Here is a 16,745-nt window from a genome sequence, read left to right on the forward strand (position 1 = left end):
GGGGATGGATGGATTGGTGGATAGTTAGATGGATGAGTAGATAGATGAATGGATGGAAGGTTAGATATATAGATGGATTGGTAGATGGACAGATAATAGGTGAATAGGTGGATGGTTGGATTGTGAGATAGTTAGATGGATGAATAGATGGATGGATAGATGGATAGGTGGGTGGATCGAGAGATGGGTGCATGGAGAGGTGGCTATTTAAGTAGGCTGTGTCAGCAGTGGGGGTAAGCTGAGCTGAAGCTCCTGAGACAGTTGGGAGTTCTCTTTTGGTTCCTTGATGCCGAGTGGTCAGATTACAGGTGAGTGGTCTGTGGCCATCGACATGTTAGGTGTCTTCCTCTTTATGGATTCCAGAAGAGAGTATGGCACCCTGTTGTCGTTCTGGAGTGTTCAGTAAGTCCTTGACCCTAGCTTTCCTGAAAATATTCTTGCTGTGCCCCTGTGCCCACATGGTCCCAGTCTGCTTTGCTAAGTGTGTGGCGTGGCCCCTTGTGACATTTAGAACTAGGTTGTCAGTCTGTGCTTCATGGCTGCTGCTGGGCAGGGAATGGTGTCTACTTGCACGGGGAAGTGTAGAATCATCCTGACACTCTATATTTGCACTCACAATGGAGCCAAATTTCACTTTGTGAAATGGAGTCACCCAGGGCAAGGCATAGCCTGAAAGCCACTGTTTACACAATATAGAGTAACTTAGATCAGGGAATAGCCAGATCTCAACACCATGTCCTGAATATTGTGTTGGCTTTGGCAATCTGGACAGATCTGCCCATAAAATCCTGGTTCAAATGGTGCCATGACTTCAGTAACAGACTCTGTCAGGTTTGGGAGTGCTCGGGCATCGTGATTTAGGGTGTTTAAACTGCAGCCTTGCAGCTGGCCATCTTTCAGCTGGAGATGTAGCCCCCACCTCTGGGAAGACAGAGAACTTGAATTTTCCAGTAGGAAACAATGCAGAGAATGACTCCCAGCATGCACTAGAGAATGTAGCCCCTGCCTGAGCCTGCAGCTGTGTCCATAGGCTGCAGGGCAAGGCCTGGCTGCCCAGCTGGCTGGAGTCCCACTGTTTGAGGAGATGAATGGGACTTGACAGGTGTGAAAGTAGGGGGAGTCAGGGGAGGGTAGTGGGGGCCACCATAGTCCAAGTGGCTGATGTCTTTAATTAAAGTGTCATGTGAACCCCATTGCTTTGTACAACAAAGGTATACTAGTCAAACAAACAAACAAACAAACAAACAAACCCAACAACATGGGCTGTGGAAATGGCTCGGTCAGTAAGGGCTTTTCATCTAAGCATCAATCCCCAGCCCCCATGTGAAAAGCTGGGTACAGTGGCATGTGTCAATCACAGCAGTGAGGAAGCAAAGACTGAAGGTCTCTGAGGCTCACTGGCCAGTCAGTCTAGCCTAATTGATTATCTCCACTTCTAGTGAGAAATCCTGTCAGGAAAAACAGGTAGGTTGGCACCTGAGGAATGACACCTGAGGTCTATCTCTTACTTTCTCATCGCTCTGTGTGTGTGTGTGGTGTGTAGTGTGTGGGTGTTTGTGTGTGTGGTCTGTGGGTGTGGGTGTTTGTGTGTGTGTGTGGTGTGTGTATGGTATGTATGTGTATGTATGGTGTATGGTGTTGTGTGGTGTATGTGTGGTGTGTGATGTTTGTGTGTGGTATATGTGGTATGTGTTATTTGTGTGGTATGTATGTGTGTGTGTGGTGTGTGTGGTATGTATGTGTATATATGGTGTATGGTGTAGTGTGGTGTGTGTGGTATGATGTATTTGTGTGGTATGTATGTGTGTGGTGTATCTGTGGTGTGTTTATGTGTTTGTGGTGTGTGTGTGTGAGTGTATGTGTGTGCAGTGTTTGTGTATGCAGTGTATGTTGTGTGTATGTGTTTATAACTGAAGTTTTCCTGTGTTCTGCCTGGACCATAGTCAGGAAAAATCTCTCTCACCCACTGGTCACACTGCTGTTCGGACCCGAGGAAACACACAGAGGCTTAAATTATTTATGAACTATAAGATCTTAGCTCAAGCTTGTTACTGACCAGCTCTTACACTTAAATTAACCCATAATTCTTATTTAGGTTTAGCCATGTGTCTTGGTACCTTTTCTCAGTTCTGCATTCACATCTCGCTTCCTTGTGTCTGGCTGGTGACTCCTGACTCAGCCTTCCTCTTTCCAGAATTCTCCTGGTCTGCTCGTGCCGCCTATAATTCCTGCTTTGCTACTGGCCAATCAGTGTCTTATTAAACCAGTGTACAAAAGCATCATCCTACAGCATGTGTTTGTGTGTGGTGTGTATGTAAGTGTGGTGTGTGTGTGTGTGTGTGTGTGTGTGTGTATGGTATGGGTGGTATGTATGTGTGTGTGTGTACCGTGTGTGTGCACTGTGTATGTGTGTTGTGTGTGCACTGTGTGTGTGGTGTGTGTGGTATGTGTGTGTACTATGTGTGTGGTGTGTATGTGTGTACGCTGTGGTGTGTGTGTGTGTGTGTGTGTGTGTGTGTGTGTGTGTGTGTGTGTGTAAAAACAGAGAAATGGTGCTGCACTCGGCCTTTGACTTTCCCAAGGATGCCCACACCTGTGTGATCATCTGTAGCAGAGACCACAGCAGCACCAGGAAAGATTAACTGCTGAGAAAACCCTGCCGCCTCAGGGCCTGGAGAACAAGAAGGTGTGACTTATGGACCATCTTCTTCAGGACCTTAGTGTAGCATTGTCCAGCGTGAGGAAGCACTGGCTGATTTACAAACTGTATACTGTGAGAAACTAAAGAATTAAAGGGAAGTGTAGAAATGGCTTCCACTGTACGTGTAAGAGCGGCTTCTGAGCACTGTCTCCACTGTGGCTCCTGAGCACAATGCATGGTGCATGGCCGGGCCATTTTACTTACATGTTTCTCTTCTTTTCTTCTTTTTTTTCACTCTTCTTTCTTTCTTTGGTTTTTTTCTTCCTTCCTTCCTCTCTATTTCTTTCTTTTCCTTTTTTATTTATTTATTTGTTTGTTTTTTCAAGACAGGATTTCTCTGCATAGGTCTTTTCATCCTGGAACTTGATCTGTAGACCAGGCTGCCCTCAAACTCACAGATATCCACCTGCCTCTGTCTCCTGAGTGCTGGGATTAACGGTGTGTGTCACTGCTTGCATTGTTATTCATTTTTAATGGGAACTATTTTGACTGGGATGAGGCAGAACCCAGTATAGTTTGGATTTTTCATTTCTCTTATAATACCGATGTTGATTTTCTTAGTGTAATTCCTGGTAATCTGTACTTTATCTTTTATTAATTTTTGAGGTTTATTTATTTTATGTGTATGAATATTATGGCTCACAGTTTCAGAGTGCTGAAAGGTATGGCAGCAGGAACAGAGAGATGGATGCTCCCTCTCTCCTTATTCACTCTAGACCCAAGCCGGTGAGATGATGCTGTCAACTGTTAGGGTAGTTTCTTTTCATTCATTCATTCATTCATTCATTCATTCATTCATTCATTCATTCATTCATCTTGGTTTTGCAAGACAGGGTTTTTTAAAGATTTGTTTATTTATTATAGTTGTATGGGTGTTTTCTTGCATGTATGTATCTGCACTACATGTATGCAGTGCCTGAGGAGGCCAGTAGAGGGTGTCAGATGCCCCTAGGACTGGAATTACAGATAATTGTGAGTTGCCCTATGTGTGCTTGGAAATGAACCCTGGCACCTCTGGAATAGCACCCAGTGATTTTAACTGCTGAGCCATCTCTCCAGGCTTTTCTTTCTTTTTTGAAAAATGCTATTCATTTAGTTCATTTTAAAATATGATATTGACTTTTATTTAATTTTTGAGAGTTTTATACATGTATACAATGTATTTTAATCATGTCCACCCTATCTGTACTATATTAATAAAAGCATCCTGGGGTGACACTATTTTTAGGACGGTGCCATGTGAAAGCTATGACAGAGAACTTGGATCCCCTTTATGCTCTGTGAATACTATACATGAACTCAGAGCTATCCAAAAATGAACCATTAAATCTCTAAGAAAGGAGTGGACAGTTCAGAAGAGTTTTTGATTGCTGGGGTGAGTTGATGTTTATAATTAATGAATATGAGTTGTCTCTGTTTGGAAGTAGGTGGTGATAATAAGGAGGTGGGTCTGAGTACTGGGACAGTGGGGCCACCCATTATTACCATGATGGAACTGGCTTGGAAGGGGCAGGTTCCAAAGCAGATCGGGGGCTATTGGTGGCCCCATTGACTGATCTCCTGGACCAGGCTCACTCGTGCGTTTCTCTTCCTTCCCCTGTAACCTCAGCTTTCTGTCTGGACTTCACCCTCACAGGCCTGTGGTGCTTTGAAAGAAAATGGCCCTCAAAGGGAGTGGCACTATTAGGAGGTGTGGCTTTGTTGGAGTAGGTGTGGTCTTGTTGGAGGAAGCATGTCACTGTGTGGGTGGGCCTTGAGATGTGTTTTTCTCAAACTTCATTGAGTGTGACAGTCAATCAACTTCCTTTTTGCCTGCAGGATGTAGCCAAAACCACCTCTGCTGCACATTGCCATGATCCCCATCATGATCATAATGGATTGAACTTCTAAAACTGTAAGTGAGCCACCCAATTAAATATTTTATAAGAGTTGCTGTGGACAAGGTGTCTCTTCACAGCAATAGTAAACCTAACTAAGACATGGCCTTAGTTAGTGCTTGCTAGTCATTGTCACATGGTCTATCCTTCCAAACATGTCTCCAGACAGATAGTGTAGAAGGAGCCCAGGAGATGAGGCTCCTGGGAGTCAAGAGAATTCTTCAGGCCTGAGCTGTCACCATCCATTCACTTCAGGACAGTTTGTCTTTGCCCTTAGAGCAGACATCCTGTGATTCTCCCTCAGTTTGGATTATTCAAGTTCCCAATCAGGAAATAAATCATTAAGACTTGAAAAAATTAACTCACACGCTCTTTGATCATATGTGGAATAATGCAGCTCTCTGGAGCTCATCCACTAACCAATAGCAAATATCTTTACAGATACATGCAAGTGTGCACTAACAGATAGACACACACACACACACACACACACACACACACACACACACACCACAAACCACAAAACACAGAGGATTCCATGATGTCAATGGTATGGAAATCCTCCTCTTATTGCCAGATAGTTAATCATTCTGCAAAGGAGGATTCCCATACAAAAAAAAAAAAAAGGGTGGTGGAGCCCACTTTTATCACATTCACCTGTCTATGTTCCACCCACACCAGAGCCCCTACACTTGTCAACCAGGACCTGTTTCTTGTTCTAAGTGCTGGAGTTTACTGTCTCTGGCTTTGGCACTGTTCAGCCACTGTTCTTTGGTCACTTTCATAGTGTCATGGATCCTCTGTGTTTTGTGGGATGTGCAGCATCCCTTGAGTTATAGCTGCATTCAGTTTGTGTGTAATGCTAGCAGAGGAAATGTACCTAAGACAGTTGCAGCCACAGAGGCATGACTGCAATGCAGTGAAAGGATTTTAGTTTTTCTTTCATTTCTTCCTGTTTTAGTTTTACTTTTGTTGCTGCAATAAAATACCCCGGCAAGAGGACAGTTATGGAAAATCAAGGTTTATTTCAGCTTACAATTATGGACACTCACTGTAAGGAAGTCAAGACAGGAACTTCAGAAAGCTAGTCACAACATCTGTGCAGTCAAGAACTTAGAGAAGTGAATGCATGTGTGCTTGCTTGCTTCCTTGTGCTCAGCTTCATTTCTCAACTCTCATGCAATTCAGTACTCTGCCTAGGGAATGGTGCTGCCCACATCAATGAACTTAATCAAGACAATCCCACACAAGTCAACTCAATGTAGACAATCCCACACAAGTCAACTCAATGTAGACAATCCCTCTTTGAGACCTTTTCCAGTTAGCTAACCAGCACCCTTCCCTTCTCTCCCTCAACCTGTAACCATTTCATGCACAATCTTGGCCCATCCATTTTCAATGGACCTACAGTAGCAGCAGGCCTTTCTCTGCCAATTGTGGTGTTGGTTGGTCTGATCTTGTGCTGTAGGCTTCAAGGTTTTCTGGGCTATAGGCTTCTCATCTTCCAAGGAAGAACTACTTTCAATCAGCAAGACAGATACCTATAAAAACTACTGTGAAAGGTGAGCAGTGATCATTCCTGGAAATACTAGTTCCTCGGCAGTTCCCACCCTACCATCTAGGAAGACGCATCTATTGTATTTTGTGGTATGTGTGTGTGTGTGTGTGTGTGTGTGTGTGTGTGTGTGTGTGTGTGTGTTGCTTAACCTTGTGCAGCATGGAGATGCACATTTAAAATGGGGTTGTTAAGATCTGGCAGGACAGCTCCTTTGAAAAAGCACTTGCCATGCACTTTGCAAGTACAAAGACCCCTGATTCATCCCCAGGAACCATGTGAAATGCCAGGTAGTGTCTCATCTCAAGGAAGACAGAGATAGCAAAGTCTCTGGGGATCACTGGCCAGCCAGCCTAGTCTAGTCAGCAAGCCTCATTCTCATGAGAGACCCTGCCTCAATAGAAGTGGACAAAGGTCCTGATAGTGAGACCTGAAGTTGCTCTCTGGTCTCCACACATGTGTTCACACGTTGTATTGGCTAGTTTTACATCAACTTAATACAAGCTAATGTCATCGGAGAGGAGGAAACCTCAATTAAGAGAATGCCTCCATATGGTGCGGTTGTAAGCAAGCCTGTATAGCATTTTCTTTTGATATTGGAAGAGGCCCCAGTCCATTAGGGGGCCTGTGGTGTGGGCAGGTGGTCCCGTGCTGTAGAAGAAAGAAGCCCAGCAAAACATGGGGAGCAATCCAGTAAGCAGCACCCTCCATAGTCTCTGCATCAGCTCCTGCCTCCAGGTTCCTCCCTGCTTGAGTTCCTGTCCTTCAGTGATGAACAGTGATATGGAAGTGTAAGCCACACAAATCCCTTCCTCTCCAAGTTGTTTTGGTCATGGTGTTTCATCATAGCAATAGAAACGATTTATTCACACACATTAAAACAAAATAAAGTAAATTGCGTTCATTTTATCTTTAATTTAATTTAGGAGACTATGTAGTTTTCCTAAATTTCCATTCATTTTCTACATCTTTTCTTCTGCATGTGAGATACTCCCTTTAGTTCATGTATCCCACTTCTTCACTAACTGCTGCTACAGCAGCCAGCATGAAGGGGACAGTGTGTTTTCCCAACTTCACCCCAGAGGTAAGAGGCTAAAACCTCCCACCTCACTCACCACCCAGCCAATAAACTAAGGCCACAATTCCTGTAATGAGGTTTCTGGGTCAACCCACATGGACCCAATTATGCCATCCAGAGCAGCACCCCCTGCTCTCTGGGAGGTTACACAACAGTGTGTCTTATTTGGCCTCAGGCTGTGATGAACACCATGACCAAAAGCGAATTTGGTAGGAAGGAAGGGAAGTCAGAGCAGGAGTTTGGAGAAGGAGCTGAAGCAGAGGCCATGGAGGAGCACTGCTTACTGGGTTGCTCCCCATGGCTTGTTCTATTTGCTTTTTCATACAATGCAAAACCATCTTCCCAGGGGGGCAGTGCCCACAGTGGCCTGGGCTTTTCCAAATAAGTCATTAATCAAGAAAATGCCCCAAATATTCCCACAGGGCAATCTGATCTGGGCAATTCTTCAGTGAAGGTTCCTTCTTCCCAAGTGACTTAAGGTTTGTGTCAAGTTGACAGCTGAAGCAAACTATGACACTTGAGAATCCTCAGCCTCCCGAGTGTTGGATTGTAGGTGTGAGTCTCCATGTCCAGCTTAGATACAATATTTTAAAGAAAGAAGTAAGACTATCAAGATGTCCCCATGGGTAAAAGTGTTTTCCATGTAAGCCTGACAACCTGAGTTTGAATCCCAGAATCCAAGAGAAAGGAGAAACCTTCTCCTGAAATGTGTGTGTGTATGTGTGTGTGCACATGTATATATTGCTAAATAATAATCTATTAAATTAAAGAAAAACACATCTAGTTTTCCTACTGAAGTGCCCGATTCAAGAAGTAGAGCTTTGCTCTCTCCGCCAAGCATCCCCAGTTCCTAGTTCCCTTTATCAACCTGGTCACGTGTTTGCGGTGCTGGAGTGACGCCATTTTCACTGCCACCCCTACACAGGTCCTGAAGAGCAGGACCAGACCTTTGCTTTTGGGGCTCCCCTTTACATAGGACACAGGCTGCTCGTGAATGAATGTCTCCACTTCTCCTAGCTCAGGGGGCTTTGGAGAGCTTTTAGAGGGCAGGCTGGGTGTACAGCCCTCCTCTGCTGAAGGACATGACAGTTAGGTCTTCTTTACAGACAGCTCCATGTTAGGAAAGAATGCCACCTGCTGGAAGCTAGAAGAAAATATCCAGAGAGAAGAGCTTGGTGAGGCTAGGCATGTGGGTGCTCTCAGAGATCCTCAGGCCACTTAAATGTCTGCTGAGAAAGTCAGAGCCTTCCAAAGGGAGTTGTCGGAGGAGTGGGTCTGACCCGGCCAGGACCTGTCACAGCTTCAGAGCCTCTTTTGGCCTAGCAGTCTGGTTTCTCTCCTACCAAATCTAGTAAGGCATGAATGGAGCAGGGTCCCAAGAGAGGGAGAAGAGAGAGGTAGAAGGAGATGGGAGGCAGGAGAGACCCTAACTGCCTTCAGCACCACCATCATGCTGGTGGAATCCCACACAAAACAAGACAATGTGGAAACCATGGAGTGATGAGCAACTGTCAGAATGAATGAGGCATGGTTACAGTTGGTCCATGTGATACTTTTTATTGGTTTGTGTTACTCAGTTTGAGAGAAAGCAGAGGTTGTTTCTCTGCATACTAGTCCAAGAAAGTCTTTATACTCACCTTTTTGTGGCAACACCAAGTGTTGACTCCTGCTAAGATAAAAAGCCATGGCAGGAATGGTCTCGTGAGCTCAGATGGCTAAGTGGGCAGGCTATGGTGAGGACACTGTAGGTAGTATGACTCCAGAAAAGAATTTGTTAAGAGACAGTTGATAAGAAGATGACCTCTTCTTGGGAACTGGAAGCCAATATTGATTTGGTCCTGTGGGAAGCAGGGGTACTAAGGGAACATGCATCATAGTCTGAGACCCAGTGATAAACTGAAGGACACAGCTGAAGAAGCTCATTCAGAAAGACAATGTCAAGATGAGAGCTTCAGATCTTGCACTGGCAGGACATGGGGACATAGCATGATGGCTTTGGCAGCTGGACTAACAGCAGGAAGACCCACAGCCTGAAGAGCAGCAGGGCTTACAGCAGCAGCTGGACTGAGAGCAGCAGGGCTTGCAGCAGCTGGACTGACAGCAGCAGGGTTTGCAGCAGCTGGACTGGCAGCAGCAAGGCTTGCAGCAGCTAGACTGGCAACAGGAAGACCCACAGTCTGAAGAGCAGCAGGGCTTGCAGCAGCAGGACTGACAGCAGCAGGGTTTGCAGCAGCTGGACTGACAGCAGCAGGGCTTGCAACAGCTGGACTGACAGCAGCAGGGTTTGCAGCAGCTGGACTGGCAGCAGCAGGGTTTGCAGCAGCTGGACTGGCAGCAGCAGGGTTTGCAGCAGCTGGATTGACAGCAGGAAGACCCGCAGCCTGAAGAGCAGCAGGGCTTGCAGCAACTTGATTGACAGCAGCAGGGCTTGCAGCTCCCACAGCTGGAGCAGGAACAGACAGGCACACAGCAGCACACAGGCTTGCAGCAGCACACAGGCTTGCAGCAGCAGGAGCTACAACCTCCACAGCTGGAGCCACAGCCCCCACAGGAACCACAGCCTCCACAGCTGGAGCCACAGCCTCCACAGCTGGAGCCACAGCCTCCACAGCTGGAGCCACAGCCTCCACAGCTGGAGCCACAGCCTCCTGAACAGCCACAGCAGCTCATGGTTCTGGTGTTTGGTTGAGGATGCAGTAGTTTAGAGGAGCAGATAGAGGGAAGTGTGCAGGTGTGGAGCCTCCTGCTCCTGGGCCCTTTATATCCCTGCCCAGGATAAAGTGTGAGGTTGCACGTGGTCACTTCCTGGTTCCTGTTTGTGTCATAGTCTAGGACTGTCTTCTGCATGGTGCTACTTATTACCTCTATATCCTTGTGCCTTTTCCTGACAGACTGCCACATCTCCCAGGAAATAATGCTCCCCAGTAAACACTGACAAGTATCTAGGTGATACTCAGCCCCCTTCCTTTGAGCTGTAAAGAGACAACATCAAGTCTTTCTCCCATTCCACAAATGCTGCACTTCTTGGGTGTTTGGACTTAAATCGAGGATCATTTCAGTGCCTTTCAAGGTTTTGTTGGTTTGTCCAGCTTTTCAAAATTATTTCCTATGAATTTGACAATTTCATACTTTTCCAAAAATATGTCCATTTCTTCAAGTTTTCAAGTCCACTAATAAAAGTTGCTTCTGGTTTTATCAAATTGCTTTTTAAACAGTTGTAGCTGTATGTTTAAACTTTTTGCCATGATCTTGCTCTATAGCCATGCTTGGAACTTGTGGCAATCCTCCTGTCTCAGGGGTGCACCACCATGCCCAGATTTAGTCTGTTGTCTTTAGAGCTCTTTAAACTCCTTTCTGAAGGAGTTTAATCTGCAGGACATGCCCCCACACCCCAACAAAACCAGGATGCTAAAATACACTAGTATTTTAAGCCTAAAATGATCAAATTTGTATACTGACAATAAATAATGGACACTTAGATAGAAGCATGCCTACATCATATAAGCACACTGGAGGACAGGGCTCAAAACCCATTTAGGGATGGCAACTATCAAAACAGGAGAGTCCTGGTGTGTTGTTCCATGTTAATGGTTCAGTGGGGATGGCTTATTATTTCCCCCTTTACTGTTAGAGCTAAAATCCTAAAGACATTAAATGGAGTGTGAAGAACAAGGGCCTGTGGGAGTGAGGTCCCCTCTAAGCCCAGAGAGAGCCTGGCCAAGTACAGTTAGAGGAGCTCTGACTGAACTTGGTAAATTATTCAAGCACTTGGATCTGAGTAGATAATGAAGAAAGGCTGCAGGGATTGGATGAGGACCTGGATGGGCTGGCTGCTTCTGGATGTGCTTCGGCTGCCCAGAGTTTTCTTTGGCATCTTTGCACCTGCTTCCAGATGCAGCTACTACTTCTCAAACAAGACAGGAAGTGAGGAAGGTGGAATGGGAAAGGCAGCAAGAGGACCCTTCAGCTGGAGGAACCTCTGGAGAGTGTGAGGCTGCAGGACAGCCGGCCTCTCACAGTGCCACCCTGTGGCCTCTGGGGGAACAGCATGGAGCATCTTCCCCTGCCCAGACCCCAGGCAGGACTCTAGACATATCTACAGGAAATTGCATTAAAGTGTCCTTGGACAGCTGGTGTCTTCCCTACACCTGTCTACCACTGGGCAATAGTCTGAAAGGTCTAGAATGTGTCTTTCTAAATAGAAATACTCACTATGTGGAGTGGAGCTGAGCTCTGGGGTCAAGTCTTTTGATGGTGTTTTTTAGTCTACACTCACAGCTTCCCATGATGTCTTGAGCAGAAAGGAGCCCAGCATACATCAGAGCTGAGCCAAGGCCCCAGATCTGAAAAATCAGTCCCTAGGTTGGACTTCTAAAGGCCAGGACCACAGTGCTCTGGTTCTGCTTCAGCAAGAAACATAGCATTAGAAGGCAATGCTGGGCCAGACATGTGGAGCACACCTGTAATACCAGCACTAGAAGGCATGAGGCAGAGAGGAGAGCTGTAGTTCCAGGTCAGCCTGAGCTACAAAATGGGAGCATGGCCAACCTGAGCTACCTATAGAGAAACTCTGTCTTTACAGAAAATGTTAAAAAGTGGCCTTGGGAAGAACAATACAGAAGCTGTGCTCAAGTAAACCTGCAAGTCCAATGTACCTGAGTCATTCATTCCTGTTCTCTGTGCTTTGCTACAGCCCCAAAGAAAGGGGACACCTCCTGGACTCTTGTTAATGTTTACTGAGGAGGAACATTCTTTGGGGGACATGGCCGTCTGTTTGGGAAAGGCACAAGGAAAGCAGAGGTAATAGACAACACCATGCAGAAGAGAGTCCTAGACTATGACACAGACAGGAACCAGGAAGTGACCACGTGCAACCTCACACTTGACCCTGGCAGGGATATAAAGGGCCCAGACTCAGGAGACTCCACACCTGCACACTTCCCTCTATCTGCTCCTCTAAACTACTGCATCCTCAACCAAACACCAGAACCATGAGCTGCTGTGGCTGTTCAGGAGGCTGTGGCTCCAGCTGTGGAGGCTGTGGCTCCAGCTGCTGCAAGCCTGTGTGCTGCTGCAAACCTGTGTGCTGCTGTGTGCCTGCCTGTTCCTGCTCCAGCTGTGGAGGCTGTGGTTCCTGTGGGGGCTGTGGTTCCTGTGGAGGCTGCAAGGGAGGCTGTGGTTCCTGTGGAGGCTGCAAGGGAGGCTGTGGCTCCTGTGGAGGCTGCAAGGGAGGCTGTGGTTCCTGTGGGGGCTGCAAGGGAGGCTGTGGCTCCTGTGGTTGTTGTAAGCCCTGCTGCTGTCAGTCCAGCTGTTGCAAGCCCTGCTGCTGTCAGTCCAGCTGTTGCAAGCCCTGCTGCTGCCAGTCCAGCTGCTGCAAGCCTTGTTGCTGTCAGTCCAGCTGCTGCAAGCCCTGCTGCTGTGAGTGCAGCTGCTGCAAGCCCTGCTGCTGCCAGTCCAGCTGCTGCAAGCCCTGTTGCTGTCAGTCCAGCTGCTGCAAGCCCTGCTGCTGTCAGTCCAGCTGCTGCAAACCCTGCTGCTGTGAGTGCAGCTGCTGCAAGCCCTGCTGCTGTCAGTCCAGCTGCTGTGCCCCTGTGTGCTGCCAGTGTAAGATCTGAGACTCTGGCCTCTGACATCAGGTGGCAGAGCTGGTTCAGGTACCCTGGCTGTCTAGTTGCTTTGTTCTGAAGCTCAATACTTTTCACACTACTGCCGCCAAAGATGTTTGCATCATGGAGACGAGTCCAGGATTCCTTCTACTGGACTCCACTCCTGGCTCTATCCTCACCTCTTCTCTGGTAGGTTATTTCCTTGTCTGACCCTCTTTGTAAGTCTAATCTGACAGCTGCCCTTTCACCCAGATTGACCAGTCTTGAACATCCTGGCTTCCTGTGGATCAGGTCCTGGTTCTGGAGTCCTAAATAAAGTGTACACAGCACAAACTCAGTCTCCTGCCTTCTTCTTTTCCTCCTCTCATTCCCTTCACCCACACCCAACCCATTTAGTTTGCCCCTTAGAACTGACCTCATGGTTTTCTGTGCTATACCTCCCCTCTGTTGTGCGCTAGGTATAAAGCCAATTAGAGTTTAGTTGTCCATTGAATGTGGGTGGGCAGCATTGAAGACAGGTGCAGTGACTGGTGTGGGAAGGAACCGGTAGTTGGGATCATGTGATGGAGGGGTCGATGTATGGGCAAGCAGTGCTCCTCTGGCACATGGTATCTCAGAAGCCTGGTGTCTGGAGAAAGCCTTACTTAGAGGGATTGCAGTTGTTGAGTTTTATCCCAAGACACTCCAGGAAGACTGGTGTAACAAGTCTTCTATGCATACTGGATAGGCATGATGCACAGGCTAGTTTTGTGTCAATGTGACACAAAGTAGAGTCATCAGAGAGGAAAAGCCTCAGTTGAGGAAACGCCTCCGTGAGATCCAGCCGTAAGGCATTTTCTCAGATAGTAATCAATGAGGGAGGGCCCAGCCAATAGAATGTGGTACCATCCCTGGGCTGGTGGTCCTGGTTTCTATAAGAAAACAGGCTGAGCAAGCCATGGGGAAGAAGCCAGTAATCAGCTCTCCTCCATGGCCTCTGCATCAGCTTCTGCCTCTAGGATCCTGCCCTATTTGAGTTCCTGTTTGGACTTCCTCCAATGATGGACTATGATCTGCCAATGTAAGGCAAATAAACCCTCTCCTCACAACTTGCTTTTCGATCATGGTATTTTGTCCAAGCAATAGAAACCCCAACTAAGACAAATGACAAGTCATCCTTGAGGTCACCTAATGAAGCTCAACAGCTTGGTCCTCCATGGAGGATCTTGATCAGACTAGATTTTTACAAGAGACAATCCTGTCAAATACTGAGTGGGATCTACCACTCAGAAGGAAACTAAGGGCACAGACAGGCACACAGAGGAGGATGTCATGTGATGGTGACCACTTCAATAAGGCAAGAAAAGCTAATATTGGGTAGAAAAAATGCTACAGATCATAAACAATGTGTTTTTATGTATGAGATTCAAACAGTTTACTTGAACTAATAAGCCAATGTAATTAGATGGCAGGAAACAAGACCTACAGGCAGATGAATGGGGTTTAGGGCAGGGAGCATAGAGTGTAGCTCAGTAGTAGAGCCCTTGCCTGGTAGACCAAGGCTGTGGCTTCTTCCCCAGCACTGCAAACAAATAAAAAAAATAATGGTGCTTTCATAAACAATTATATAAAAGATTTTATTTATAATTATATCATTACAAATATGTGTTTGCTTTTAAAAAATGGAGATGAATGTGAAAGGGGATGGTGGAGTTTGCAGAAGTGCAAAGGGGAGGGGATTAAGAAATGATGGAGAGTGGAGGCTGTCGGGGCTGGATTGTCAGTCAGAGACAGGAGGGAAGATGGCTGCCCGGACCGGTGCTGCTAGGAGGAGAGGGGCAGGTGGCGCGGCTGCTGGCGGAGCGCAGTCACCCGGTGGCTGTGGTCGCCGTGGTGGTCGCGAGGCGAGGCCGCGGTGGGTCCCAGGGCTGCTCTGGTTGAAGGTTCAGAACAAATGTGGAAAGATGTTCACCTCAGAGATAGGGGTTGTGGAAGAATGGCTGTCAGAATTTAAGACACTCCCAGAAACATCTTTGCCAAATTATGCCACAAATTTGAAAGACAAGAGTTCTTTAGTTTCATCTCTCTACAAAGTTATCCAGGAGCCACAAAGTGAGTTGCTAGAGCCTGTGTGTCACCAGCTCTTTGAGTTCTACCGCAGCTGGGAGGAGCAGCTGCTGCGGTTCACCCTGCAGTTCCTCCCGGAGCTGGTCTGGTGCTACCTCGCCGTGTCAGCCAGCAGAAATGTGCACAGCAGTGGCTGCATCGAGGCCCTTCTTCTAGGGGTTTACAACCTGGAAATAGTTGACAAACAGGGACATAGTAAAGTATTGAGTTTTACAATTCCATCTTTATCCAAACCATCTGTATATCATGAACCTTCCAGCATTGGGTCTATGGCTCTGACTGAGAGTGCGCTATCCCAGCATGGCTTATCCAAAGTTGTGTACAGTGGGCCCCATCCTCAAAGGGAAATGCTTACAGCACAGAACAGGTTTGAAGTGTTGACATTCCTTTTGTTGTGTTACAATGCTGCCTTAACCTATATGCCCAGTGTTTCTCTTCAATCACTGTGTCAGATTTGTTCAAGAATCTGTGTCTGTGGCTATCCTCGACAACATGTAAGAAAATACAAAGGTGTAAGTAGCAGGATACCAATTTCATCCGGATTCATGGTGCAGATGCTAACAGGAGTCTATTTTGCCTTATACAATGGTGAATGGGATCTAGCTCAGAAAGCATTGAATGATATTATATACAGAGCCCAGCTAGAATTATATCCAGGGCCACTGTTGGTTGCTAATGCAATAAAGGCTTCATTGCCTCATGGTGCCATGAAATCTAGTAAGGAAGGTACAAGGTGTGTATTCAAGTTGAAATCACACCAACTTCCTCTAGAATATCAAGAAATGCAGTTACCAGCATGTCAATTAGAGGTCACAGGTGGAAAAGACATGAGCAACCTGACAGCAATAATGATGCTACTGAAGTGGGCATCCTTGTCATTCCTGAGATTAGTGTCATAAATGTGTCCGGAGAGAGACCCGGGAATGGGGAAAAAGGCAGAGCGCTAGGAGACATTGATGCCCAGCATATTCAGGGCATGCAGGAGACAGCCACAGACCCTAGAAGTGAGAGCAAAGGCTTGCCTGAGCTCAGGAGGCAGAAATCGGTAAGAAAAATGATGGAAGATGGAATGGCCACAGCTGGCAGAGTGCAGTTTTAGCAGAGCACTTTATAGCCACACCCCAAGGAGACACAGAATTAACAGGTCAAGAAGAACTGACGGACATAACTGAAGTTGACGAGGGATTTTATTCCAGGGCTGCGTCTAGCACCAGCCAGTCGGGTCTATCAAACAGTAGTCACAACTGTAGTAACAAGACAAGTGTAGGGAAGAACCAGAGACGGTCAGGAGGAAGCAGAGCGGGAGCAAGAGAGAGAGAAACGGCAGGGGAGTCTTGCAGAGACCACTTTGCTGGCAAACAAACCCAGAGAGCCCAGAGCGAGAACCTCGAGCTTCTCTCTCTGAAGAGACTGACCTTGACCTCCAGCCGGTCCCTGCCCAAGCCCAGCAGCCAAGGCTTGGCCAAGACTGCAGCCACTGTGTTTAGTAAATCCTTTGAACAGGTCAGTGGCGACCCAGGCCCACGCAGCCCCTCTCCTGCCGTTGGCTGTGTTGCTGGGGCAGATGCCCATAGATTTTCTGCTTGTAGTCTCCAAGAAGAAAAGCTTACTTACGTGTCAGAAAGGACTGAGCTTGCGATGAAGCACCAGGCGGTCGGACCGCCCAGTATTAGCATCACGCTGTCTGCAGACTAACTTGTAACTTCCTTCTCTCCGATAAGCAGGGAAGCCCGAATATGGCTTTGCTCCTGTATGAAAGTCCCGAGTCCTTCATGCCTGCTCCTGGCCTGTGTCTTGACTTCTGAAGGCTCCTTGGACTATG

The 16,745-nt window shown here is 47.0% G+C and overlaps 1 protein-coding gene and 1 pseudogene across 1 annotated transcript; both read left to right on the top strand.

The window, feature by feature from the left end:
- Positions 1-12,202: 12,202 nt before the first annotated feature.
- Positions 12,203-12,826, top strand: LOC143272411 (uncharacterized). Its single transcript, XM_076567013.1, has one exon. The coding sequence runs from the start codon at positions 12,203-12,205 to the stop codon at positions 12,824-12,826; it is 624 nt and encodes a 207-aa protein (XP_076423128.1).
- A 1,745-nt stretch (positions 12,827-14,571) lies between these two features.
- LOC102917319 (hyccin pseudogene) lies at positions 14,572-16,157 on the top strand (annotated as a pseudogene).
- Positions 16,158-16,745: the final 588 nt, after the last annotated feature.

This window comes from Peromyscus maniculatus, chromosome 1, assembly GCF_049852395.1.
Source record: "Peromyscus maniculatus bairdii isolate BWxNUB_F1_BW_parent chromosome 1, HU_Pman_BW_mat_3.1, whole genome shotgun sequence".
In the NCBI taxonomy this organism is placed as follows: Eukaryota; Metazoa; Chordata; class Mammalia; order Rodentia; family Cricetidae; genus Peromyscus; species Peromyscus maniculatus.